Source organism: Thermobia domestica, chromosome 8 (genome assembly GCF_964235325.1).
Source record: "Thermobia domestica chromosome 8, izTheDome1.hap1.1, whole genome shotgun sequence".
NCBI lineage: Eukaryota > Metazoa > Arthropoda > Insecta > Zygentoma > Lepismatidae > Thermobia > Thermobia domestica.
Genome location: NC_137461.1, coordinates 288,375,125 through 288,402,141, shown reverse-complemented (window position 1 = coordinate 288,402,141; position 27,017 = coordinate 288,375,125). Strand labels below are relative to the sequence as shown.

General features: G+C 36.9%; 1 protein-coding gene across 2 annotated transcripts in view; it reads left to right on the top strand.

The window, feature by feature from the left end:
* Window positions 1–27,017, top strand: part of LOC145693689 (phospholipid-transporting ATPase IF-like) — a 278,001-nt gene that overhangs the window by 120,298 nt on the left and 130,686 nt on the right. Inside the window, exons 1-2 of one of the 2 annotated variants that reach the window (XM_081769947.1) lie at window positions 3,414–3,562; window positions 19,821–19,898. In XM_081769947.1, coding sequence (XP_081626073.1) covers window positions 19,891–19,898 — 8 coding nt within the window. In that variant the 5' untranslated portion in view covers window positions 3,414–3,562; window positions 19,821–19,890. Of the gene's footprint in view, window positions 1–3,413; window positions 3,563–19,820; window positions 19,899–27,017 lie in introns of those variants that run through there. The other variant, XM_081769946.1, reaches the window with a different exon arrangement.

The window sequence follows — 27,017 nt, the reverse complement described above, 5'->3', positions numbered from 1 at the left end:
CAAACGTTTCACCTATCCCCTGATCGTATTGGCCGATTCAGATAGGAAAACAAGAGTCATGTCCTACGTATACTAGAAAGTAAACGCCAACCGCTGTCGGCCCTCGAAGCCGAGCGTGCTAGCGCAACATGCTCGTTTTTGGCGTAGGTTCAAACCCGGTGCAAGGAAAAGTTTTTTCTTATTTTTCAAATTTTCGTAACACTTTTTTCATTAAAATAATCTTCCAGTTTTACTATACGGATCCATAGTAAAAGTAGTAGTAGTAGGAGGAGGAGGAGGAGGAGGAATGGGTTAGAAGCCCCGCAGGGGTTGGTTGAGTTCTGTTCCCGACATCAAATAGGTAAATTAAAGACTTGCCCAAATATTTCTCTACGCTTTGCATGACCAACTTAAAACAGCTTGCTAGGGTAGCGCGCGAAAATAATACAGGGTAGCGCGCGAATACTGAAACGTTTGGGATCGGCAATAATGCAAACTGCTGTCGGTCCCCATGGCCGAGTATGCTACCGCATGGCCTAATGATGAAAATAGCTTTTGGCGTGGGTTCAAACCCGACCCAAGGAACGTTTTATATAATGACACTTTTATCATTAACAAAACATAAAAATAATACTAATTTGCCCTTGTACGTAATATATAATGCATAAAAAGTTAACGTTACGAAACATAGATGAGCGAGCGTCAGCGAGCGAAGGGGGTTAGAAGCTCTGCAGGGCTCGTTTTGTTCCACCATGACCCGCATAATAATACCACGTGACATTACGCCACACTCGGCTGATGCACCTCTGGTGCTTGGGGTCTTGGGTTCAAACCCTGCTCCCGCCAAGTGAACTTTGTGATGGACCAACACCGTTCTCGGGGTTCTCCCGTTTCCTCCATTTCATTCCTCTCTCATCACCGTCTCCTTTAGCCTAACCGGCATAACCATGGGACGTACAACTCAAAAATTTCATTTCATTTTTTTTCGGCTGGTGCAACTTCCACATAAATGTACCCTCACCCGCTTTCTTGTGACCCAACTTAAAGCAGTTGACCAGGGTTGAGAGTGAAGAAAAATATGCAGGTCATGCACGTATGCAGTAATTTGTCAGTAGGAAGGTCTCCAAAACTTTCCGAGTGGATCCAAATTTAATATGAGGATGTTATATTAATATTTATCAAATCATTTCTTAAATTACCGGTATACTAAATTTACAGAAAAGTCTGGATTTGGGGGATACCAAGCCTCAGGACCCATCTTTTCCGTACATCCCTGTTTATTATTATTATTATTATTATTATTATTATTATTATTATTATTATTATTATTATTATTATTATTATTATTATTATTCCCCGACCAAGTAAGTTTGTGGTGAACAACATAGTGTCCGGGTTTTTTTTTCGAGATACTCCAGTTTCCTCCCACATCTAATTCCACCAATTTTTCTATCATCGTTCACTTGATTTAATCATCGGCTCCCTTAGCCTGATAGACATAATCGTGGGACGTTAAACTCAGATTTCATTTTCATGTTTTCAATATTACATCTGAAGTTGCATACGAGGTCAGAACAACGAGCTGCATGGAGGGGACGTGAAGTATACACGGAAGTTTTATAAAGGACGACGCCAGGTAAATCACTGTATTGCAACGATGATTTGAACAGTTGTTCGTTATTAGAGCAATCATAGGAACGATCTGCACTGAGACACAATTTTGGTTTATACACACATTATAGTAATTCACTGTAGCTCAAACGAACCATATACTGAACCCTCAAAAGCTGAGATACTGAAGAGTAATAACCAGAAACTATGTTCCGAGGGGCATACTTGGTATTCCGGGAGGCACTGGTGGTACTATTCTATTTATTATTATATTAAATAAGTATTGTTTGGTTTCCTCCGGGGGGACACTCTCAGAGCTCCGGGGGCAGTGCTCCCCAAAAACGTTGGAAGAAACTGCTTCCACCTACATTTTCAGGAAGAAAAAAAAAAAAAGATAAACTAGTTTGTTTTTATAAGAGAAACAGTACAGATGAAGTGTAAGATCAAATTTTCGTATTATATGAATCCTTTTCCTTTTCAGCAAGTAGTTTTATTAAGAAAGTGTACACAAGTATTTGAGGAAGTTCTGGGAGGAGTCAAACCCGACGGAACCCCCATGGATGTACCTTTGCTGCATATTCACTGGTTTATAGAAACAGATTACACTAGTATAATTCGTATTATTATTTATTTAAAAAAATCAAACAAGTGTGTTACGAAGTTGTTGAGGTCCAGTAAAGCATGTCGTCAGATTTATATATATATATATATATATATATATATATATATATATATATATATATATATAAAAGTGAACGACTGGTTTAAGCTGTAATTCGAAGCAGCGTAATGCATTCAAATTTTTAATGCTCTCTCATTGAAAATCGACCCTGGACCTTGTAGACCAAAACCACACATGCAGAGATGGAGTGTGTTGTGGGTAAAGATTTGTGAGTGAGACAGTGTGTTGTGAGTCAACAGGATGTGACCCACTGCGACCCACCTCCCACCCTGACCCACTCTGACAGAGTAGTACTTAAGAGATTGACCGTAGAAATTCAAACTCTGATTGAGCTCATCGTGGCTAAGCGGTTAGCGTACGCGGCTTTGGTGAGGGAGACCCGGGTTCGATTCCCGGCGGTAGCTCATATGGTTCGGATTTCACGTTAATCAGGAGGTTCACGTCTCATATAGCCTCTCTGCTGAACGGCACCTTAAACTGAACTCTACTTAAACTCTGATTAGTGATAATTTCACAGCCTTGTTTTATTACAAGTGTAAAACTCTTTACACAGTGGAGAGGACGGCCTGGATTATGGGTCAAAGTTGATGACGATGGGTTTTGATAGATGGTGAGTCGGTGGGTTATGGTGGGTCGTGAGTCAGTGGGTCATGGGTCAAGTTTTCATTCACCCACGCCATCTCTGCACACGTGATAGCCATTAGATCAATGAGAAAGGCTGTATGGATTGGTTTCGAAATATAGTATAAGAATCCATGCTCTTAACGAATAATTGCAGTTCATTCGTCAGTACTTTCATTTTTCTCTGGAATTTCATGATTATGGTTATGAAAATAGAAAACATAATTCAAAACTATTATCTTGTGTGTGCACATTTAGAATATTAAGTATTGTTATTTTGTTATTACACGTTCTTTGTTTTATCAATTACACAGAAGTAACTTGTGCAAGAGCTTAACACAATACTTTCAGATAAATCATTGTGGATACACTTCCATAAATCATTAGCTGATACTGTTATCTCCTCGGTATTGCTTAATTTTCCTGCTTGAGCGAGTGTCACCCTATCTAACTAAGGCTTATCTTCCTTTCTTCGAATCACTGACGTATTGATAACTACAGGTGTTGTGTGTTTGAACACATCTGTGCTTGTCTATACCAGTTGAATACAGCTTGTTGCAAAACAGTTGTTAGTGTACCATTAAGAAACATAGGTCTCGTAGGAGTGTTAGACAGTTGATTGAATAGTGTTGGAAATTTGGTGATTTAAGGGATTCTTATACTTTCATGGTAAATATATAATTCAATTTTCATAGTTGTATTATTACTGCTGTATTTTCGGTTTAAACCGGTTTCACGTAAATAATCGGACGGTCGCCTCTGGCAAGAACAGATTATTTGAAGAGTTCTTTTTTTTTTAAAAAAAAAAAAAAAACCTTCCTAATTATGTGACAGGTGTCTAGTACAGAATTTTGTAGGTTTGTTAGGTGATTTTTTGCGTTTCTCTGTTCCAGTTGCGTCAATGATTGATCTTTCTGTAACTTTCTGGCACTTTCATAACGTGATTTCGTCTGCCATGTCTTTATATAGGCCTATGTTTATTTTTGTACTGAATGTTGCACGTATGTTCGAGACATCACTTTTACAGCACATTTTCGAGACGAGACAGTCACAAATCTTGTCTTGTGCTCATCCCTAAGCAAGAAGGAGTTCAAACAAAGAAAATACGCCCGTCTAGTTCTCTCACATCCATCCGTCACTCCTACGATACAATCCCGATAGCGTGGTAATCAGTAGCGGCTTTAATTTGAAAAATATATAAACTTTAAAAGATACAATAAAGAGTAAATGTAAATTCCACTATTTATATTAATGGTAGATAATTATTTAACAAATAGCATTAACCACTATTGTAAAAGTAATTTCCTACTGTCATTAATCAATCAAATGTATATGTGTATCCATAAACGAGGGACCGGGCCTACCCAAAATTAAAATCCTAAAGAAGCGTCTGGTGGTAATGCGTTTGTTTTTCTCTCTTTTTATTTAATGAGTGAGATTGGGTGTGGCATGATCAAAATTAAAGATGGCTGATGCTAAAGGACAAATTGTTACAAAAGTAGATTTTCACGTGCATCGTAAACTGAAATGATGGAATTTTAGGAATGAGGGATCGATAGATTTGTCCTACTCTGGGGATTGAGATCGAATGTATGTCGTAACATAATATGAACATGTGTGGCTATATGGTTAAGGCACGCGCTTTCGACACTCACTGGTTCGATTCCCAGTAGGAGCTTATGTGGTTCGGATTGCACGTTAAGCTAGAGACTCACGGTCCTATCCTTAACCACCATAAAATGTGACGAATGTTAACTATTGTGATTGTTTAAGCACAAAAGTCAAAAGACTGAAACATTTTGTATCTCTCTCTCTCTCTCTCTCTATTTTATATATATATATATATATATATATATATATATATATATATATATATATATATATATATATATATATATATATATATATATACTTGAAAGTGATTGTTTATGACTTAATAACTCTTGAACCATCCGACCGACCTTGATCAAATATTCAACATAGATGAGGTTTGGGCCGGGAATGATTTTATCATTTCACTTTGACGGTGCAACTTAGGGGAGGAGAGACATTTAAAAAGTGATCGAAAATTATTGATATTAGTGTCGAATCCTATAGTTTTCAGAGTCACTGAGATGAACAGTGACACTTGTGATGCCGTTTAAATCCAAATCCAGCCCAAAATGAAACGTATTCTCCCCGTGCGAAGAATGCGTATTCTGCTAGTAATATATATTAAGTACAAGTGTAACGTTGCCAATTGTGTGGGAGAAAAGGTTTTTTTACATTGGTTTTAATGCCAATCTTCATTATTATTATTATTATTATTATTATTATTTATTTATTTATTTATTTATTTATTTATTTATTTATTTATTGCGAAAATGTCATCATGACAGAAACGTATAAGAAATTTTCAGGCCTGAACCTAAGAAAACAAACTCTAGACCCAGGATCTGCCAAAAAGCAGAATACATAATAATAATAATAATAATAATAATAATAATAATAATAATAATATAAAACAGATATTTTTGGCATCCTTTTCACTGAAAACTATTGAGATTGTAGGATTTGTAAAAGGGGGCACCAGTGAAGATTTCAGAGGGTGATCCGGCTTAGCGAAGAAATTATCTCCCACCGGGAGAAATATATCTCACATTGTGCTCAATGTAACCCTACGAGTAGCATCTGTGCAAAACCATCGAAGTTCTTGTTTTCCTGTCAACGCTGTCCTTTATCAACCCCAGATTTGCTATCTACTCCTTATTTTCTCTGTGTGTATTTGCTGAGAATGGGAGCCGGAAACATTGACGTCTCAGAGCATTCTGTTGGAAATGATTACAATAGACCAAGTGTTGAGAGCGTATCAGAATCTCAATTCTGTGCACATTTTATTACACATTTCGAGATTCCACTTGGTTACAACTAATTGTCCCTGCTTATTCAAAGTTAACACCTTCTTACACTGGTGAATGTTGGCATGAAACAGGAAACAATCGTACATTACACTGCAATTTACGCGTAAACAGTGTCTTCAACTTTTTGCCTTTGTTTATGTATGAATGTAATATGAGTTACCTTGAAAAGTTTTAAAATTATTTCCTGTAAGGGTTAAGAACCCATATTTTTTACAATTATTATACAAGCCATTTATAACGGTTTAATAAGCTTTTTATTTTTTTTTTTTTTTTACATAGTAATTAGGCAGTATTTTTAATACTTTAAGGGGAAAATAACCAAACCGTTATACTATGATGAGAAGGGACTTTTCCTGCGACGGTAAACCTACTGGAATTACGTGAACATTTTCAATCTCTCACCTTGAATCCCGAGCGGCGGCCTTGGTCGCATCTCGTGCTGTGAAGCAGAAATAAGTTAATAAAAGAAAAGAGAAGAATCAAGGTCAATCGTGTGTGCATACAGACACCTTTCTCCTGAAAAATCAAGATGACCTGGATCCGGTATTGGAGGACCAGACGCTCAATGCAGATTCTAGTTCTGAAGAAACAAACGAACCGGTTGGGCTTGGGTTACCGGAAGAATCAATTACGTAAAAGGAAATGAGATGGGTTTTGGGAGTGATCTGATTCTTTATGTAATTAACAGCGCCTAAGGACAATTTTGCTTCTTAGCAGGTTATAGACACCACTGACCATCCCCGTCCACACAATACATCTCTAGTTGCACTAAGAGCGTGTGATACGCTTTACCCAACATTGTTAGGGTCGTCAAGTCCAGGAGGCTTAGGTGGGCGGGTCATGTAGCTAGAATGGAAGAAAGTAGAAACGCTTTCAAAGTCTTGACTGGAAGACCAATCGGAAAACGACCATTAGGAAGACCTAGGCGCAGATGGAAGGACAATATTAAGATGGATCTCTCAGAGATAGGAATACAAAGTAGAAACTGAATGCAGTTAGCTAAGGATAGAAGACAGTGGAGAGCTTTTGTGAACGCGGCATTGAACCTCCGGGTTCCATAGGCCATAGAGTTAGTTGGTTTGAGATCAACATACTATAAATAATAGAAAATTTACCATTTTTCTTTTGCTTGTTTTTCATAAGTGAAAGGAGATAATAAAATGCAACTTGCCACAATCATAGATTATGTTGTTCTACAATAGAAAATATGAACCTGAAGAATTTTAAGTGTCACCACCCATAGAAATTACGGTGTTGCCAGAGTAACATTTCCCCCAAAATTTAAGTTACGACAGCGACTAGAGGAACGAACTCAACTGCATTTGATTACGTATCATGTTGTCTTGGTATCCTGTGAACTACTTTTTAAATAACATTATTATTTAATTTTAATAACTGCATATTAATTTTTTTTTGTTTATTACAAATTAAATAAACTATTATCTCCTACTTCGTCGATTTAATAGGATGACGATACATATGGGCAGATCCTCTATTTATAACATCCTTGGTTTCGGAAATACGTTTACATTTTTTCTAAAAAAATAACAAAGATGAAAACAATAATTGAAAATCGAAAATGAAATTAAATTTCTAGTTTTGCGTCTTTCGCTTATGCTCTTTAGGCTAAGACATGAATGTTTAATGGAAGTGAATCATTATGAAGGAATTAATAGAAAACGTAATAACCCCACGAACACCTAATGTATCTACAAAAGCACACATGGCCTGGGTTGAACCATGGATCTCTCTCACTAGAGATGAGCGCTAAACTAGTTTCTTTTGAAAAAAAAAAAAAACAGACTTATTCGTCTCTTTCTTATTTTACACTTACGAATGTCTATCGCATTTAACAATGACACAAACACAGGAACATCGAGGACAGTTGGGGACACAGTGGCTAACTGGGAAACGGCTCTGCTGTATTCGAGTGGTCTGAGACTTCAGGTGAAACCATTGGACATTCTCCTCGCACTGAAGAGAATGGGAATTATTAACTGTCTTCAGGTGTTTGTGTGTTACTGACCCTGTCAAGTGTAGTAGTCACGAAACGTATATCAAAGAGAAAATAAGAATCGAAAAGATATTTTCTTTGAAAGAAAAGTTGTAGAACGCTCACCTGACGCAAGGGATCTCTGGCTAGGGGTGTTTGGAATTCGAGTTCGTATTCCGGAATTCGGAATTTATCTAATTCCGGAACGTCTTGAAACTGTGTTCCGATTCCGGAATTGGAATTTCCGTTCCGAAAAATTCCGAAATTCCGGAATTAAGAACAGCCCTATCTCTGGCTCGATCCAGTGGCATAGAAATTTGTGGTGGACAACATCATCCGTGGGTTTTCTCGCGGTTCTTCCTTTTCTCCTCAAATTATCGGTCCACCGATCCTTTTAAAATCATGCGATTTCGTCAGTGATCGGTGTACATTAGCTCAGTTGTGGTAAGCAAAATTAAAAATTTTATTTTTTTCTGTTTTCAGTTGTTTTCTTATTTATCGTCGTTTTTTAAAAGCTATTACAGAAACGTATTCCAAAGCACCTTATTAAATACAAATATACTTTTGCAACTTTTGAGTTCATCATATGTGATACATTATGTCAAGTATCTTTAGGGGCAAAATCAGTAACAAAAGATTGTTCTAATTCTTTAACTAATTGCTAAAGAGAATGTTTCAGTACTCCTTATGACATCTTAATTTTTTCACACTCGCCGGAAACTCATGTGCTCCATGTCTCATGTAGTCTCGCTGCTGAAAGGAACGCTAAAAACTAAAAGAAAACCAAATCAGTCGGATTGCATTGACAATTTTACTGACCAAATTTTGTTAGCTTTAAGACTGGTCAGAATCCTTGATGGATTTGGAATTTAGTATTCCTTTCAACACCGAGAACATTTCTATATGGGACGTAGAAATCTTAACTACATGAACGTCCAATGGGAATCAAACCCGTGTGTCTTGCACCGGAGGTACGTACGCTAATAATGTAGCCACAAGTGTGTTTTTAAATATGTTAGGATTTAGGTACGTACCTATGTATATATTTGTTTGTTGACAATGAATAATTTTTGTTTTTCTGTATTTCAATGTATACAAATGGAGATTGATAAATGGCTATCATTTACTTAGGATACAAGATAGTCTTCACATGATTATTTTGTGACCTTAACTTTTATCGTTAACTACTTTACTTCAGAAAAATAAACACACTGCTGAACAAGACTGCACTTATTTAATATAAAAACACGTTTACACGTGACGTTTCGATCTTCTAGCCAAGATCCTCAACAGACGTACACTCTGATGTGAGTGTACGTCTGATGAGGATCTTGGCTAGAAGATCGAAACGTCACGTGTAAATGTGTTTTTATATTAAATAAGTGCAGTCTTGTTCAGCAGTGTGTTTATTTTTCTGATTTTATTCGCAAGACGTTGACTATGAGTGTGTGCTTTACTTCAAAGAACCGGTTTCATTCCGCAATTTCACGTCCCACAGTTATGCACCGAGGCTAAAGGAGACTCTGATTTATGATTGATGATGAACGAAGTGATAGAATGGAGGAAGTAAGAGGAAACGGAGAACTTTTTCCACGCACACAGTCTTAATTCAACACAATGCCCATTTGGTGAGACCGAACCAGGAATCCTACGCACTAGAAGTGATCACTCGATCACTAAAGCCACCACGATGCTTTTTATTACTTCATATAATAGTATTTTACAGGCACTGCCTGATACACTTTTTAAATCTTTAATGTTGCTCCATTGTCTTTTTAAGTTATTCACTAAAACAGGGTTTCTCAACCTGGGGGTCGCGACCTCTGTGGAGAAAATGAAATCTTTCAGTTTTACGTCCCACGTTTATGCCGGTTAGGCTAAAGGAGACGCTGATTATGAGAAATGAATGAAATGGTGAATGAAGAAAGTGGGAGGAAACGGGAGAACCCCGAGAAAACCCACGAGCACGGTGTTTGACCACCACAAAGTCCACACGGCGCAAGCTGGGATCGAACCAGTGACCCCAAGCACCAGAGGTGAACAATCTACCACTGAGCCACGGCGTCCCCCGACCCCTGCGGAGAGTCACCAGAAGATTTCATGGGAGTCACGAAGATAAGTGCAAAAGATTAATTGGAATTTAATATTGGAAAATATTTGTAAATATTATTTTTAATTTTGTTCTGATAGGCATATTTTTGTTGTTATACATATTGTTAAGAACAACAAAAATAGGTCTACTAAACATTTTCAACAGGTGCAGAGTTGTTTAAAAATCAATTTAAATGAAAGAGGTAGATATGAAACAAGTGAGAACTGCATACTGAAATACTAGAAAAACAAATGTAACAAAACTTGCATATTGAAATACAATTAAAATTGAAAGCTAATGAGGTACCTGAGCATAGTGTGACTCCACTAGTGCGGCAATATCTGGTTCAATCTTTGTGACGCATATTATCAAGTCATTTAAAATAATAACATTAAAAAACAACTGTTCAATGTTTTTTAACCAAAATTAGAAATCACTTTATTTTTTTAATCATATGATCCAAAATTAAGGGAGTTCTGAAGTTGTAAAATTTTCAAACGGTCTCGATATTGAAACAATATGACGGATCTGATTAAATATTTGTAATATGAATGAATTGACCAAATTTGGTTCTAATTCATTCGCTTTTAGGGAAGTTACTGTATCCACTATATACAAGAAATGGATTCTACTATTATAGAAATAGATGGATATAGTGAGATCTCCGCAATACGTATATTAAAAATCCCACACAAGCTTATTACAAACCAGAAATTATAAGGGGGTTGCTGGAAAGAGGATGTGATAAAATGGGGATCGTGATAGGAATAAGGTTGAGAACCACTACACTAAAATTAAAAAAAAATAAGAATGAGCTTTAAAATCTTTAAGTTAATATTTTTCGAGCTTTATGTTTCGTGTAAAATCTATTTTACAAGTATTGTGTGTTCCAATACCTAGAATACGTAAATGTTTTCGTTTAAAAATGAAATGTTCTCGTTGGCAGTGCACAGTCTGTCCATAATTAGAATATTATTTACGGTTGTTGCCGCAGTTTTTAGTCAACACATCAAACAGGTTCTGGTGGACTAATCTTCCTCGTACGCATGGAAACTTGTTTTTGCTTATGCAGAAGAAAGCTCAGATAAGAACAAATACCTGTCTACTTATATATAGACTTGTTGTTAAACATAACGAGACAGAGGGGAAGGGGGAGAGATTAAAGGTTACTTTTCTCTTTGTCATTCAAATAGATAATTACTTTTGACCTTGTCCAGCATTACATAGTAATATACGTAAAATACTGATTAATTTCGTGCTATATGGTTCAATACACTTATTTTTTTTGTTTTTATACAATAGAAAGAATAAAGATAAATCCAAACTACAAATAATAACTATCATCACCCTAGTAGTTTCATAATATTTGCTTGGAGCTTTTCTAAATTCATATTTACGAAATACTGTATGTAGAATTGTCCAAGAGACGAGACGAAACAGAGCTTTTCCAATAAAAAAACAAATATATTTTTCGAGACGAGACAGCACTTTACTGAGACATTTTCCAGATGAGACAGTCCACAATCTTGTCTCGTGAGCAATACTAGGAATACGCACGAGACGAGTCGAGACATAATTTTCCTGGCAAAATTCGAGTCTCGAGACAGCTCTTCCAATAGAAAAATATACATTTTTTTGAGTCGAGACATCATTTTTACAGCACATTTTCGAGACGAGATAGTTTCAAATCTTGTCTCGTGCGCATCCCTAAGCAAATACTATTTCAATCCTCTACCCTCTGCAGTTTTTCTGGTTTGTTTCTTGTAAATTTAGCCCCATTTCAACCCCTACGCTATATGAGATGTGGATTTATAGTTTTACAGTCCGGCTCAAATCTCTTGATGTCTGGCGAAAGCGTGCAACTGCGACATTGTTGAATTTTCCTTCCTTTTATGCACAATCTTAACGTGAGATATTAACGAGAAATTAACATATTGATAAACAATTTCGTTTTTACCAATTTATAACCCTGTCAGGGACGTACGCAGGGGGTGGGTCCTGGGGGTCCGGACCCCACCCCGAAATCGGGACTTTTTTTTTGTAAATTTAGTCTAATTTCAGGGACAATTTTACAATTTTAAATATAATTTAGCCTGAAATTGTGTTTGGACCCCCCGAAAAGCTTCGGATCCCTCCCGAAATAAACTCCTGCGTACGTCCCTGCGGCTACAGTGATATATATTATAAGAACGTATCTTTGAAGAAATTGCTTTATTCTAACCCAGGAACAAAATTATTAGACAACATTGCAAAACTTGCAAGGGTTTGTGAAAAGGAGGACACGCCTTAAACATCACGAGGTTTAAGCCGGGCTATACGGTACCTGTAGGTGGAATTCGAAGTGCGTAGGTAGTGAATAGCTTCGTTGCTAATGAATCCACTTTTGATGTAATTCTCCAAGTTTGCTTCAACGCCCTTTTTTTTTTTTTTTTTTTTCGTGCTAGGTGCATCAGTTTGGACAAGTCATTCAATTTTACATTCCACAGTGGCAGCAGGGCCGGATTTCCCAATAGGCCCGGTAGGCCCGGGCCTATGGGCGCAAGCTCCCAGGGGGCGCACGGCCAAGAGAAAAAAATAAAAAATATTTAAAAATAAAAATAAATAGCCATAACTTAACATATTTTTTGAATTGAATTTAAAAAATCAGGCTAATAAAGCACTCTGATTTTGAAGTTCATTGGAACAAATAATTGTTGGTAAAGTTCACCAATCTTTTGTTAATACATTAACGGTATTTTGTTAAGCCCAGAACCAAGTAAATTTCTCAAAAAACTTGCAATGATAAAATTGCATCGTGGAGTGGTGTTTAAGCAATTAACATATAGGCCTCATATAATTTTTTAATAAAGGTTTTTAGAAAAGTAACTTTAACCATACTAGGGGGCGGAAAAAATTATTGGGCCTAGGGGCGCCAAAATGTTAAATCTGGCCCTGACAGTGGCACGTCGATTGAATGCGGGCGGTCTCTCTGCTCGCTGTCCATTACGTTGCTATTCCGTTGACACCCGCATATCGGCGACACCATTTGCGGTGGTGCCAAGAACAACAGTACTTAACCAAGAAGGTATGGGCTCGCATTCTATTCTTCGATGAGAGCGGTTCAGTCCGAGTGGTGGTTCTAAACGTACACTCATCTGGTGAGAGGTGAGAACGGGCAATGGACCCAGGAACATTGTGAAACATGATAATTTTGATGGTCTGGTGTTCTTGTGTGAAGAGGCATAATCTTGCATACTGAACTCTCAATTTTTGAGCGCGGTGTACTCACCGGTCGACTCCTCCTCCACGTGCGTTGCAGTCGGCCCCGATTTTTTGTTGATGGATAATAGTGAGCGACCGCATCGAACCCCGCAAGTGCGGAGCTCTTGGAACGAGAGAATGTTGCGTGAAATAACTGGCCTGTCTACTTCCCTTACTTAAATTATATCGAGAAGACTTCTTGAAATGCTATGAGAAGACGTCTTGAAACACGTCCAGAGGCACTAAACACCCCCCAGCAGTTGTTAACAGCGTTGGTGGAGGAATAGAACTCCATAATAACAACTCATTACCAACTTTGTGAGCAGCATGGGAACATCCTGCAGAGCATGCATCACTGTCCGTGATCACACACCATTCGAACGAATATTTCATCCCTTCTGTAATGTCAGGGGAGCATCATAAGTCGCAAGCTCTATTTATATTGGGGAGCCTTCGCATTGCCCTCCCCCTTCAGCAAAATCTGAAATCACGCTGCTGGTTGGTGGCTAATTATATCGCGGCCACTGAAAAGTAATCTTTAATTTCTTTCACTTATCAGTAATCCGTTATGATGTATTAGACATGCCGCGGTAGCGTGCAAGAACACGTGTAAGAGAAATCAAGAGTAGCTATCATATTATGATACGAAAGTGCTTTCTAATAGTTTTATGCTTTCGATAGTTTGTCCTCACACTGTGTTTACTTATGCTACTCAGATACTTAAAATTACTTCCAATTTTCCATCCAAAGTTTTCCTCTTTGATCTCGTATGATTGTTTCTGCTTCCCATTGTTGTAATGATTTTTTTTTATGGTAACAATATTGACCTTGGCTCATGTGAAGGTTGGAGTGGTTTTATTATGGCTGAGAAAATGAGAAGTAATTTGATGTGAACCTTCTGCTCATCATATTACGGTTTATTTAACTATCTATAGAATGCTGCTATTTTTTGTTCCCCCCCCCTCCCATCAGTGCTTACGTAACAACAAATGTATGTTTTTCTCTGAATCTCAGTTTAGACGTATGATGAGGCTGTTTGCTTCTGAGTTGAGGCGTATCGACACAAATGATCTTAATTCGCGAGTTCACAGACACTTGTTTGTGTAGTTCGATTGAGGGATCGGACTTTTTTCAAAATCGTAAGTACAGCTTTTATGAGAGCTTTAGTTTCTGTTATGTTGTTCATTGACTCCTTATATCAGCCTGCCAGATGGCTTCTTTAAAAAAAAAATAACGAGATAGTCACGTATTTCCGACTACACGTATGTTCCTAAAATTTTGTTGGGGTAGGTAAGTTCTAAGCATTATTATTATTAGTAGTTTACTTTTAAACCAAACCAAACCAGTAGGGAGAAAAAATAACCGTAAAAAAATGAAATAATGCTTTTATAATATGCACTAAAATGGATTTTTTTACAGTATAAAATGGAAAAAAAATGACTAAAAGCTTTGGGGCTTCTTCCTTAGGTTCCAGACAAGTTTTTAATGCATATTAAGCACGGACTTGTAAATCATGCTCATTGCCTTTAATAATCTTACTGCATTTTTTTCATTTTATCCTACCAAAAAGTCGGAATTTTAGTGTTTTATAAAAGCATTGTTTTTTTTTTTTTTTTAACATACTGGTTATTTCGTGTTATTTTTATAGAATGTTTTCACATTTAATAAGTGCTTGAGATCTATCGTGGACTCACATTGCGAAACAAAACTAAATTTATGATCCCCTGCCTGGATGTTATACAGCCTATGCTAACTTCGGAGCAGTTTTGTTTGCATAACGAAATAGGATATACATTTGAACAGTTAATATAGAAATGAAATTCACTTCCTGCCTCTTGAACCAACCGACCGATCTCGATCAAATTTTTCACATAGATGAGGTTTGGACCTGGCATTGTTTTTATCATTTCACTGTGGCCGTGCAACTTTGAAAGGGAAGGGGAGATATTTTAAAATGATCGAAAATGTCCGATATTAATTTCGAATCTATAGTTTTCGAGGTTGCTGAAATGAACAGTAACATTTCCGATGCCGTTTAAATCCAAATTTAGACCCGCAACTTGGGAGAAGCGAAGGGAGGAGATATTTAAAAAATGATGGAAAATGACCGATATTAGTGTCGAGAACTTAGAAATGATACGACATTGAAGACTCTTTACTTTTCGTATGTTAGGGCTAAATTAGAATATGCGTCAGTTATCTGGAATCCATACTTAAAAACTAAATGTCAGAAAGTTGAGCAATTACAAAATAAATTCTTAAGATATTTTACCTAAAAAAAAAAAAAATAAAAAAAAAGACCGGTCTGTATCCAAAATTTGAGCACTATACTAATCTTACTGATAATTTTAAAGTTAGGACGTTAGAAGAAAGAACACCAACTGACTTAATTTTTCTCTTTCGACTTCTGCATAATAAAATTGACTGTCTAGTGCTGTTACAAAATCTATTTATTCAAGCCCCGTCCCTCAAAACGCGTGCAAAAAATAATAACATATTCTTTTGCCGGAAAGCAAGGACAAATATATATCTACTGTATATGTCACCTACTTGGAGAATTAGTCCTGCTTACAATGCAATAAGTAAAGAGAATGTGTTTTTGGATATAATCAGTAACAAAGAGCGTCACTTTAGGAATCAAGTTTTGGAAATCCTATGATTCATGGCTTATTTGTACACTTGTCTTGTCCTGTTATTATGTATTTATTTATCTATGTATTTAAACATATTTATCATCATTATTCTTAATGGTTAACTGAACATAAACACGAAATGTTAACCTTCTGTAACAGGTGTTTTATACTCTGTTGAGGGTACACTCATGTCCAAAATGATTGTCGCATATCTATAACTGTCTTCTTGTAAGAATATAATTTGATAATGATTTAGCAGGGTACTTTTAATTCTGATACTATGTGTATAATCGGGAAATGTATGTTTGTGGTAAATTTCATAGGAAAAGAATTATAAATACAAAAATTAGAATGAGTAAAACAAAATGTTGCTAAATGGACAAGAAAGTTTTATTTTCGTTTTATTGTTCTTATTTACTGCTCTTTTGACGTGAAATTTTCCACATGCATATCTTTGCCAATTATACACATACTAACATTATAAGAAATATCGGGCAAATTCGTTATCAAATTATATTTCTACAACAACATATTTATAGACATGCGACACCGGGCGAATTCGTTATCAAATTATATTTTTACAACAACATATTTATAGACATGCGACAATAATTTTGGACATGAGTGTACAAATAAATAAATAAATAAATAAATAAATAAATAAATAAATCCATAGTTTTCGTTGTCGCTGAGACGAATAGTGACACTTCCGATTCCGTTTAAATCCAAATTCAGCCCCCATTAGTAACCCTAAGGAGGGATGGTAACATGCAAAAATAATTGAAAATGACTGATATTATTGTCGAATTCATAGTTTTGGAGGTCCCTGAGTTGATTGGTAACATTTTTGGTGCATTTATATCCAAAATAAAACGTATTCTCCTCGTGCGAAGAACGAAAATTGTTCTAGTATGCACTAAAATGGAGATTTTTTTTTTTTTTGGTAGGATAATATGAAGAAATATGACTAACGTAAGACAAAGTTTGAGTGTTCTTCCTTAGATTTATGACAAGTTTTCATGTAGGCCTATATGAAGCACCGACTTGTAAATCACACTCACGTCAGTGCTTTCAGCTATCTTAGTGCTGTGTCTTTAGTTTAACCTACCAAAAAAAGTCCTTTTTAGAGTATTTTATAAAAAAAATCCTTTTTTAATTTAACAGTAATTATTATTTTTACTTTTTATAGAATGTTTTCACAATTAATCATTTCTTGAAGTCTGTCACGGATTTACAATGTGAAAAAAAAAACAACTAAAATTATGATCTCCTAGATGTTATACTACCCATGCAAACTCTGGAGTATTGCTGTTTGCATAACAAAATAGGATATAAATTTGTAACAGTTAATTTTACAGTAAAACTATAAATGTAAAAAAAAATATTTGAAAAAATACAGTGACTGTTCTAGTTGTAACTATTTCTGCATTTACTATTTTTGACCAAAGAAAAGAAACGACACCCCAGCCGAATTTTATTTTTAAAATGTTCTATAAAACCACAACGAACCATTGACAAAACGTAAGAACCTAACGACATCATTGTTAAACTACACTCCACCATATCGAAAGAATTCGATTCATAACGTAGTAAAATAATAATGATTGTAAAATTACATCTAATATGAATAAACGTAAATTACTGTTACAGTATATATAAGTCGTGTTCCTTTATTTTAGGGAAGTTTGGAACACGAATTCGATTATTTTCTTTCTCGCACATCGAAAGTAAATATAGATAATTTTAAGATAAGTTTTACTGATCTTTATGACATGAGGAATCCACGGGTTTCTTGTCACGGCACCAAAGAATGTCATGTTTTTCTATACTGTAACTAAAAAAACAAAAATAACAAAAACAAAAACAAAAAACGAAATGACATAAAATTAAATTTTTGAGTTTTACCTCTCACGGTTAAAACGGGATTGGTACACGCAACCTCCTGAAGGTTTGTTTTATATTACCTTCCCACTTACTTATATGCCCTCATTGTTAATAATCAGATTGAAACAGGAACCAATTTTTAAAACAATGAATTTAAGGTTAGTGTAAAGGGTCAAGTTTTGCTGATAGATGGCACTACAGTCTTCGTATATCTCCCATGTATTTTTTACCTTTGACGAAAATTTACAATTTCTCTTACAAATTTCCACCTAGAGACTTCAAATTTTTAGAAAAGGAACTTCATAACCTATTAAAGGGAACAATCCGTGCCGATTTTTTATGTAGAATTTTCTTCATTGTTGAAACAGTTTCATTGTTAAAGGTTTGGATATCCATTACAACAATCAAGCCGTTTCAACCATGAAGAAAATTCTAAATAAAAAATCGGCACGGATTATTGCCTTCGATAGATTGTGAAGTTCCTTTTCTAAAAGTTTGAAGTCTGCAGGTTGAAATTTGTAAGAGAAGTCGTGATTTTTTGCGAATGGTAAAAAAATACATGGGAGAGATACGAAAACTGTAGTACCATCTATCGGCAAAACTTGTCCCTTTAAACCAACCTTAAAAGAATAAAGAGTGAGGTAAATCCATTAGACCTATCAATGTCGTTCGCAGTGCCATGCCGTGAAGGGGGAGGGGAAGCGAGCTGGACGACGGCTCCGTTCGCCGTAATAAGGGGGCGCAAAATTCGGAACTAAAAAAGAAAGATTACTTGGAACGTTACTAGTATGTACTTAAATCCTCCTCGTGCTTTAGGTGGTGGTCCTATAATGTTACTAATGTTAGGAAAATGCATGTGCACGTAGCTATATAAAATGGAAGGAAAAAAAGTAATAAAAAGTGCTCAAAATCAAGGAAAAGCAGGGTATATTTTTGAAAATTTTCTTACGATTTGCGCTAACCATGGTGTCGCTTCGCGGTTGGTCAGTCGACCTCACTAATATGCAGTGTTGCCACAGTCCTAGCTCTGGAGAGGGCTGAAAAATAGTACCAAATTGAAGCAAGAAGGGCTGAATTGATTATTTTATACGCGTGTAATACATTACTATATAGCTCGAAACTAAAAGAGGTAAATTTCTAGAACACTCCCCCCTCTTCTAAGACTTCAAATGAAGAAAGTACTCTTTTTAAAAATTACTTTTTAAAAACATTCAAATAGGAGGACCCTGAACAACCGTGGAAGTAGATGAAACTTCTTTTTTTTTTTTTTTCGCACGTAGGAAGTATAACAGAGGCCACAAATTAAAACGGGGAACAGTTATCATGTTTGGTTGTAAGGAAACCAAACGCGCCTCTATTTCAAAGTGACCAATAAACAAAAACGGTATGGTGGCCATATAGGCCTATGAAAAAATATATAAAACGCGGAACAAATCGATCGTCTCCGAGTTCGTGTCTAAACAGTACGTTATAATAAAATATTAAAATATAAATTATTGGACCTTGTTCTTGCTTATTTCTAGCGTCCATCTAGCGTCATTTGTTTCCTGGTATAGTTTAAATTACGAATTTTCCACACGAAGTTCGTAGCGTTATGCGGCGCAACGTCACAGAATGAATATTCAACAGCACTTTTTAGTCCAATACACCGTATGAGTAACGTGAGAGGTAGGGAAACTGAAAATATGACAAGTATTTGATAATTGGTGCAGAATTGGGTAGAATTGTATCAACTTTTTCACAAAAGGGGCTGAAAATGCCAGCGTGGTACCAACGGGCCGATGAATGACAAAAAGGGCTGAATTTGGTACAATTGTACCAAGTGTGGCAACACTGCTAATATGTACAGGTTCGCCCTGGTATACTCTCGCCTCGGGCGCTGATTTTCCACAGCACAGCACTGGTCGTTTGCAGAAAACCATTAACTATGCTCTAGTTATTCGTTCTATGATTGAATATTTCTCGTTGGCACTATATAATTCAGTTTGAATGTCATTACTAAACAAAAACATAATCAAATTAGGTTTTAAAGACAGAAAAGGAAAGAAACTACGTTTTTGAATGCTGAATTGTATCTAGTTATTGTCATTTGGGATGAGTACATTTGCCTGTTTTGTGTGATTATTTGATGTAATTTGTAGATAAATAGGAAAATTGATGAGGGAATTCTTTTGTGTCTTTGCAGATTACAACTTTCCAATGTGATTTTTCTTCCCAATTAGAATCCAGCCTTGTTTCAACGACCTTGTAGCTACATGGAATGGTAAGTTTACGTCATAAGTATTCGATTATGATTTTCTTTCTAAAGATAATTTTCAGGACTATGCAGTGATATGATAAACTTGTTTGCTTTAACTTGCCTTGGGAAGTTTATGATACCATTTACCTCTGATTCGATCTTAGCTCACGTGAACAAATGATATAACAGGGTGATTCAGAAAGTAACGTAATAAAACTTCTCATGAATGTCATATTCCTCCTCAGGGGTGCTGATCTTCCCCAAGGCTTGGGCGGAATCTCCAAAATGATTCTTCCTGATCCCGATTTTCTCTTTCTACTTCCGAAATTACCATCCTTTCTCCAAATTTACCATTTTTCTGCTAAATTTACCACACTCTAGTTATATTGTATAATTTTCAGTGAAAAATTTTGCGCCTCCCATAAATATTCTCATGGACGCAAACTTCACCCTTAAACCCGCCCGTGGACACCCTTAGTCATCCTCTTGTTTTAGTCAGCAGATGATCTCGGTTCTGTCAGACATCGTATGGCACATGTTACATCAGATTCTCGTAGCTTCGTTCCTGTCTGTCGGACATTTGCATCATATAACATACGCACACACACATACACAAGGGGGAAAGTGAATATTTGAAGTCCTTTTTCACAATAAGAAGTACCTATATTCACTGCGGAGCGAGTTTTTGAACGCACTGCCAGAGATGGATCTAGAAGGTTAAAACTGGGGGGGAAGGGGAGCACCAGAATTCAGACTATGATAGGTATATCATGACTTTACTATAAACTTTCAAAAATCTATAAATAATAGCTGAAATTTTTTTTCACTCAAAAACTGGGGGGATAGGCTCCCCCGGCCCCAGGTTAGATCCGCTACTGCGCACTACATAAAATTAAGAAGTGGTTTCCTGTATTATTTGAAAAAAACGCTGTCTAGGGGAACGTCGATATAGACAGCTGAAATATAATGAAAGATGTTAATTCCAATAGAAAATATTAACCCTGTTGCTGTACTAAATGGTTAGAAGGCTTGGGAAATTGTAATAATATTAGTACATCCGTCCGTCCTTTACTTCACTCGATAACTCGTGAACAACAGAGATTTTTTTTCAATAGACAGTGAAAGCAATTGCCTCAGCAGTGTTCCTTAATGAAGACAGTCCATCAACATAAAAACTTTCGAACCGTAAGATGAAGTGAAAGCAAATCTTTCAGCTTAATGTTCTACGATTATGTCCATTAGGCTAAGGGAGACGGATGATTAAGGCAAAGGAATAATGGAATAATTGGTGGAATGAGAATGTGGGAGGAAACGGGAGGACGCCGAGAAAACCCACGGTCACTATGTTGTCCATCACAAATTTACTTGTCTAGGAATCGAAGCAAGTACTCACGCACAAGAGCTAATCGCTCTACCCCCTGATCCACTGTCCCCTTCCGCGACTTTTTTAACTGTCTATCCATATCTCATACATGGAAATATGTGTATCGATTTTTTTTTTGACTGGCCCCGAACAGCGTATTCGCTAAACTCTCGCCTTTGGTGCGAGCGGTCCCGGGTTCGATTTCCGGTGGGGACGGCCAAAAAAGCGTAGAAAGCTTTTCCAGGTCAGACATGCTGAGTAAGGTTTACCTCATTCAAATACCAGGCAAATGAAGGGATAATACCTAACATAATACTCCCAGACCGTTTACTTCCTTTCCCAATGCTTTCTTCCTTCTCTTTCTTTAGAGGGGCGCGGTGGCCCAGTGGTAGAGCGTTACCTCCGATGCTTGGGGCCCCTGGTTCGATCCCAGCTCGCGCCGTGTGGACTTTGTGGTGGACAAATACCGTGCTCGTGGGTTTTTTCGGGGTTCTCTCGTTTCCTCCCACTTTCTTCATTCCACCATTTCACTCATATCTCATTATCACCGTCTCCTTTAGCCTAACCGGCATAACCGTGGGACGTAAAACAAAGATTTCATTTCATTTTTTCCCCTTCTCTTTCCTCGGATAGTTTGATCGCCGAGAGACGTCATCCCTCATGCGTGACGTCATCCCTCATGCGCTAACATAGCCATAGATGCTGAAAGACCAGAAATCTATATCCTAGATCCCTTTTGAGGTTAACAGACTTTTTAGTTAAACCTAAAAAATATATTGGTAAGGTTAAAATCTCACTTGAGGTTTGAAAGGTTAACTAATACCAACAGTTTCAACTACCATGCATAACCTTCGCTTGATTCTGTTGTCTATTTACCAAATGTTATTTTACGTTATTTTTAGTCACTTTTCCCCCCTTCATCCATCACGAAGATGGCTTACTCATGGCAATGGTTTTGCTAAAAGAACGTTGTGCAAGAATATTTCGTTCATGGTCTAACTTAAAACTTTTTGTATGTAAAAAGTGTTAATGTTGGTCAGTTAACGCTTTTGAAATGCTCCACAATCATTGAATTTTGTCACTCTAGTTACGTGGCATGGCGTTACCTTCTACAGTTCACTCAAGCTTATTAGGAGTGCTTACACTAACACCTATTGAACATTCTCTTTATTTTTAATACATAATGGACACGATTTTTTTTCTGTTAAAATATATTTAACAAAATTTAAAACGTGTAAAAGAAAAGTCATTGTTAGGCAAACATCCGGGTCATTAGATCTAAAACAGAAAGGTAATGAGTCACCAACACATGTCCTTGGGTTATAACTTTATCGGTCTTAATCGGTTAAAATATTTTAAAGGAATATTTCTCTACATTAAAATTAAGATAATACCTTTTAATCATGGTTTCCCGAATGCGATGAAGTAAACGTTATGAAAAATCCGCTTCTAACCAGGAAGCGAGTATCTCAATTTTCTTCTACAATTGTTTTCTTTTTTTTTTTAAAATCATTATAATACTGATAATAATGTAATACTCGCTGTAACTGGAAATGCAGTCCTGTAATCCAGTTCTCTCTTGGAGGCGAAATCATATGGTGAGGTACGGCCGATAAATCATGGTTGTTCTTCCAAAATAGTCTGTACATCCGCCAACTGAATCCTCGGTCATGGTTCAGAGCCTATATTAATAGTATTTCCTTTCCTGCGTACCAGAGGGTGTGGTGACAGGAAAAAGAGGGAGGGGACAAGAAGACTACAATTAATGGACGATATCAAGACAAAAATCGTACGTGAAGACGAAGAGGTTAGCGAAAGACCGTGGAAGCTTCTCAGTTGCTGCGCAAGTGACCTGCCAATAAGGGCAGAATACCTATGATGATGATATCCTCGGTGTTACATAAGAACTAAAACACACAGGCTAAAATTCAATTGAAAATGAAATATCTCAGTTTTACGTCCCACGGTTATGCCGGTTAGGCTAAAGGAGACGATGATGATGAGTAATGAATGAAATGGTGGAATGAAGAAAGTGGGAGGAAACGGGGGAACCCACGCACACGGTGTTTGTCCACCACAAAGTTCACTTGGCGGGGGCTGGGATCGAACCCGGGACCCCAAGCACCAGAGGTGAACGCTCTACCACTGAGCCACCGCGGCCCCCAGGGAGCAAATGGGAGTACCCCGAGAAAACCCAAGGACACGATGTTGTCCACCACAAACTTATTTGGCCAGCAATCAAACCAGGGACCCTACACACCAGAGGCAAGCACTTTATCACTGAGCCACCGTCTCCTAACAAACTCAATTAATGATATTTGTTGGATTTTCAAAATGACGGAAGAGCTATTGAATATACTACGACATTTGTTCAGTTTTCTATTATTATTATTATTATTATTATTATTATTATTATTATTATTATTATTATTATTATTATTATTATTATTATTATTATTATTATTATTATTATTTAAATAATACAATTTAGTTAATATTTCTAGTGTCGTCAAGAAATAATTCTCCTGAAAGCTTTTTCGGGCATCAACATTTGAAAGGCGGTGCCGCGATAATTAATTACAATTTAATTTATCTTAGTTCTGGAACAGTGCCCTGCTGTCGAAAATCAGCGCCGGAAGCGAGTCCAGCCGCGAAGGGCCACCATGGTTGGTGCGCAGCGTAAGAAAATTTTCGAAAATAAACCTTACTTTTCCTTGATTTCGAGCACTTTTTATTACTTTTTTCCTTCCATTTTTTATGTGTACATACATTTTCCTAATATGAGTAACATTATAGTACCACTTCCTAAAGCAGGAACAGGATTTAAGTACATATTAGTAATATTTCAAGTAATGTGTCATCTCTCTTCTTTGTTTCCTTCTCTTTCTCCTCCCGAATTTTGCTCCTCCTTACTTCCACGCCCAAGGCCGTCGCCCCACTCTCCCCCGACGGCACGGCACTGTTCAGGGGTTCTCAAAGTGGGGTCCGCGGACCCCTGGGTGCACGTGGGACTTAGCCAGGGGCTCCGCGATGCCTAAAAATTGAAATGTGATATAATAAAATGGGACTCCCAGCTGTTATGCAAGAATATTTTTTAAGATTTAGAAACTGCAGTTGTGGGCAGTGCGAGTTCAAAACAATAACTATTCATCATTTCCAGTGTTTAAGGATTTCATTGATTCTTCCGGTGAAAAACTCTCTGCTGAAAGGCACAAAACACTTGTAAGACTCTTGAGAGAAATAGCTGCAAGTTTTCGAGAAAATTTTTTCCTGCCCCACAACCTGGTAAAGGCTGGATTGAAACTCCTTTCACTAATGTAGAAATCCATGACATACAAAGTGTGAATCTTTCTAACAAAGAACAAGAACAGCTATTGGAACTATCCTGCGATACTTCATGTAAAAATGTTTTCAAGGAAAATGAACTTCGTAGCTTTTGCTTGCGTGTGCGCTGTGAGTATGAAATTGTTGTCTAAAAATGCATTGCAACATTTGATGCCTTTCCCTACCATTTACTTATGTGAGCTACCTTTTCTGCTCTTTGCAGTATTAAAACCTTAAAGCGAAATTGTCTTAATGTGGAATAGGGCCTAAGATTGATTGTAGCAAAAGTTATTCCAGATTTCAATAAATTGTAGAAAAGCACAAAGAATTAGTGACCCCACATTTGAGAACATTGTTTATCAAGTGAATTTCCTTTATATATATATATATATATATATATATATATATATATATATATATATATATATATATATATATATATATATATATATAAACTGAAGTTTGTACTCTTTGTAAAAAGTTCTTTACGTAACAACTTGTACGTTATATAAGTTTGATGACACTTCCAACAATAATGGGAATACATCCATTAGCCATACAATCCGTGACCAATGAATTTAACACCTTTTGAGCTGGAAAAGGATGTTGGAAGGCTGCTTTATGACGGGAAAGAAATTGCGTTGCGAATCGTTTTGTCACTCCAGAGAACGTGCAAACTAATAACCTAATTAACACGTCGGATTAACAATACGCCACTCACACGCGAAGAAGGATTTTCCAAACATCCTTTTCTTAAGCATTAGTTTTGCTCACGGCACGAGACGATATTGAAGTTTCGTGACAAAATATTAGACGAGGCAGGACTTTACTTTTCGAGACGAGAAAACTTTCACCACATCTTTTTGAGAGGAGAAAGCATTTTTATCATCTTTACGAGACGAGAAAGCATTTTTATCACCTTTACGAGACGAGAAAGTATTTTTAACACACCTTTTCGAGATGAGAAGGCATCTTTAATACCTTTACAAAACGACAAAAGCACTTTTAACACATCTTTTCGAGACGAGGAAACACTTTTAACAGTCCTTTTCGAGACTAGAAAGCACTTTCAACACACCTTTTTGAGACAAGACAGTTCCAAGTCTATTCTCTTGATCAACTATCAAGCGCAAATGTGAGAAGCGGTCAACCAAAAGCTTGCGATTTTTTAACTTTTTTTTTTTTAACGAAGTATCATTATCGGCCGCAGAGTAGGGCACGGGGGGAAGAGCGACTCTACCTCTATATGCCGATGTTTAGTAAGTATGGAGACTTACATTCCATTCAGTCTTTGAGACTGTGAAATGGAATCTTTCAGTTTAACGTGCCATGGTTATGCCCTTAGGCTAAAGGAAACGGATAGTTGATGAAAGTGAACGATTTCTTATGAGAAAATGATGGAATGAAGATGTAGGAAGAAACGGAAGAACCTCGCTAAAACTTAAGGACGTATCGTCAGAAATTCCTAGTGTCTGATATAGAACAAGGAACCCCTCACACGGGAGGTGAGTGCTGTTCTATTCAACTACCCCTCATAAGACCGCGTTTCCATTTTATGTGAATCTTGTAGATGTCATAAAAAAATCTTGAAACCCTATAATATTTCTCCATGTAAACATAGTCTTGAAAGGAACATACAACATTATTTTAATCTTGCAAGGAGTTAGACCATGTGCAACTTTCTGGGTCGTCTTGCTTCCTACTAGGGATGGGTAACACCGTTTTTCTAGAAATAAAAACCGGAAACAGATTTCTAGAAAAGCCGAAACCCGAAAACCGGTTCGGTTTTTCACCGAATCTGGTTTCGGTTTTCTTCAAAATCGGTTCGGTTTTCATCGAAACTGGTTTCGGTGAAAACTTTTGGAAAGCACAAACTATTTCTGTGGAAACGGAATCGGTTTCCGGCGAACAACGAAATAATATTCTGGTCAGAAATGAAACAAATTTTGGAAAGAACCGGAACCGGTTTTGAAGAAAACCGAAACTGGATCCGGTGAAAAACTGAACCGGTTTTGGAGAAAACCATTTTTTGAATGTTCGGAAACCGGTTTCGGTTTTTCTAAAAACCAAAAAACCGTTTTTTTTTTGTGTGTGTGTGTGTCCACCACTACTTCCTCCCACTGACATGAAAAACAGTTTCGCCGCTTCCGAAACAACGGAATCTGGATAGGGAGAGGAAGCGGGCTTAAATACACGTTTTTAATGAGGAGGTTCACTGTTTGTCCACTAGAGTGCAGTGCTGCATGGGTGAAGATATCTTTCTTGCTTTCAGAAAGTTGTAATGTGTAAACACTAAATAGAAAGATCGCGTTGCAAGATTTTTTTTTATAACAGCTACAAGATTCATGTAAAATGGAAACGCGGTCTAATCCTTTGACTTCATTGGGCTATCCCGAATGGAGTACTATCTTATCTTTTGCAGTTCTCTCCAGGACACAGTAGGCACTGCTTGTTCT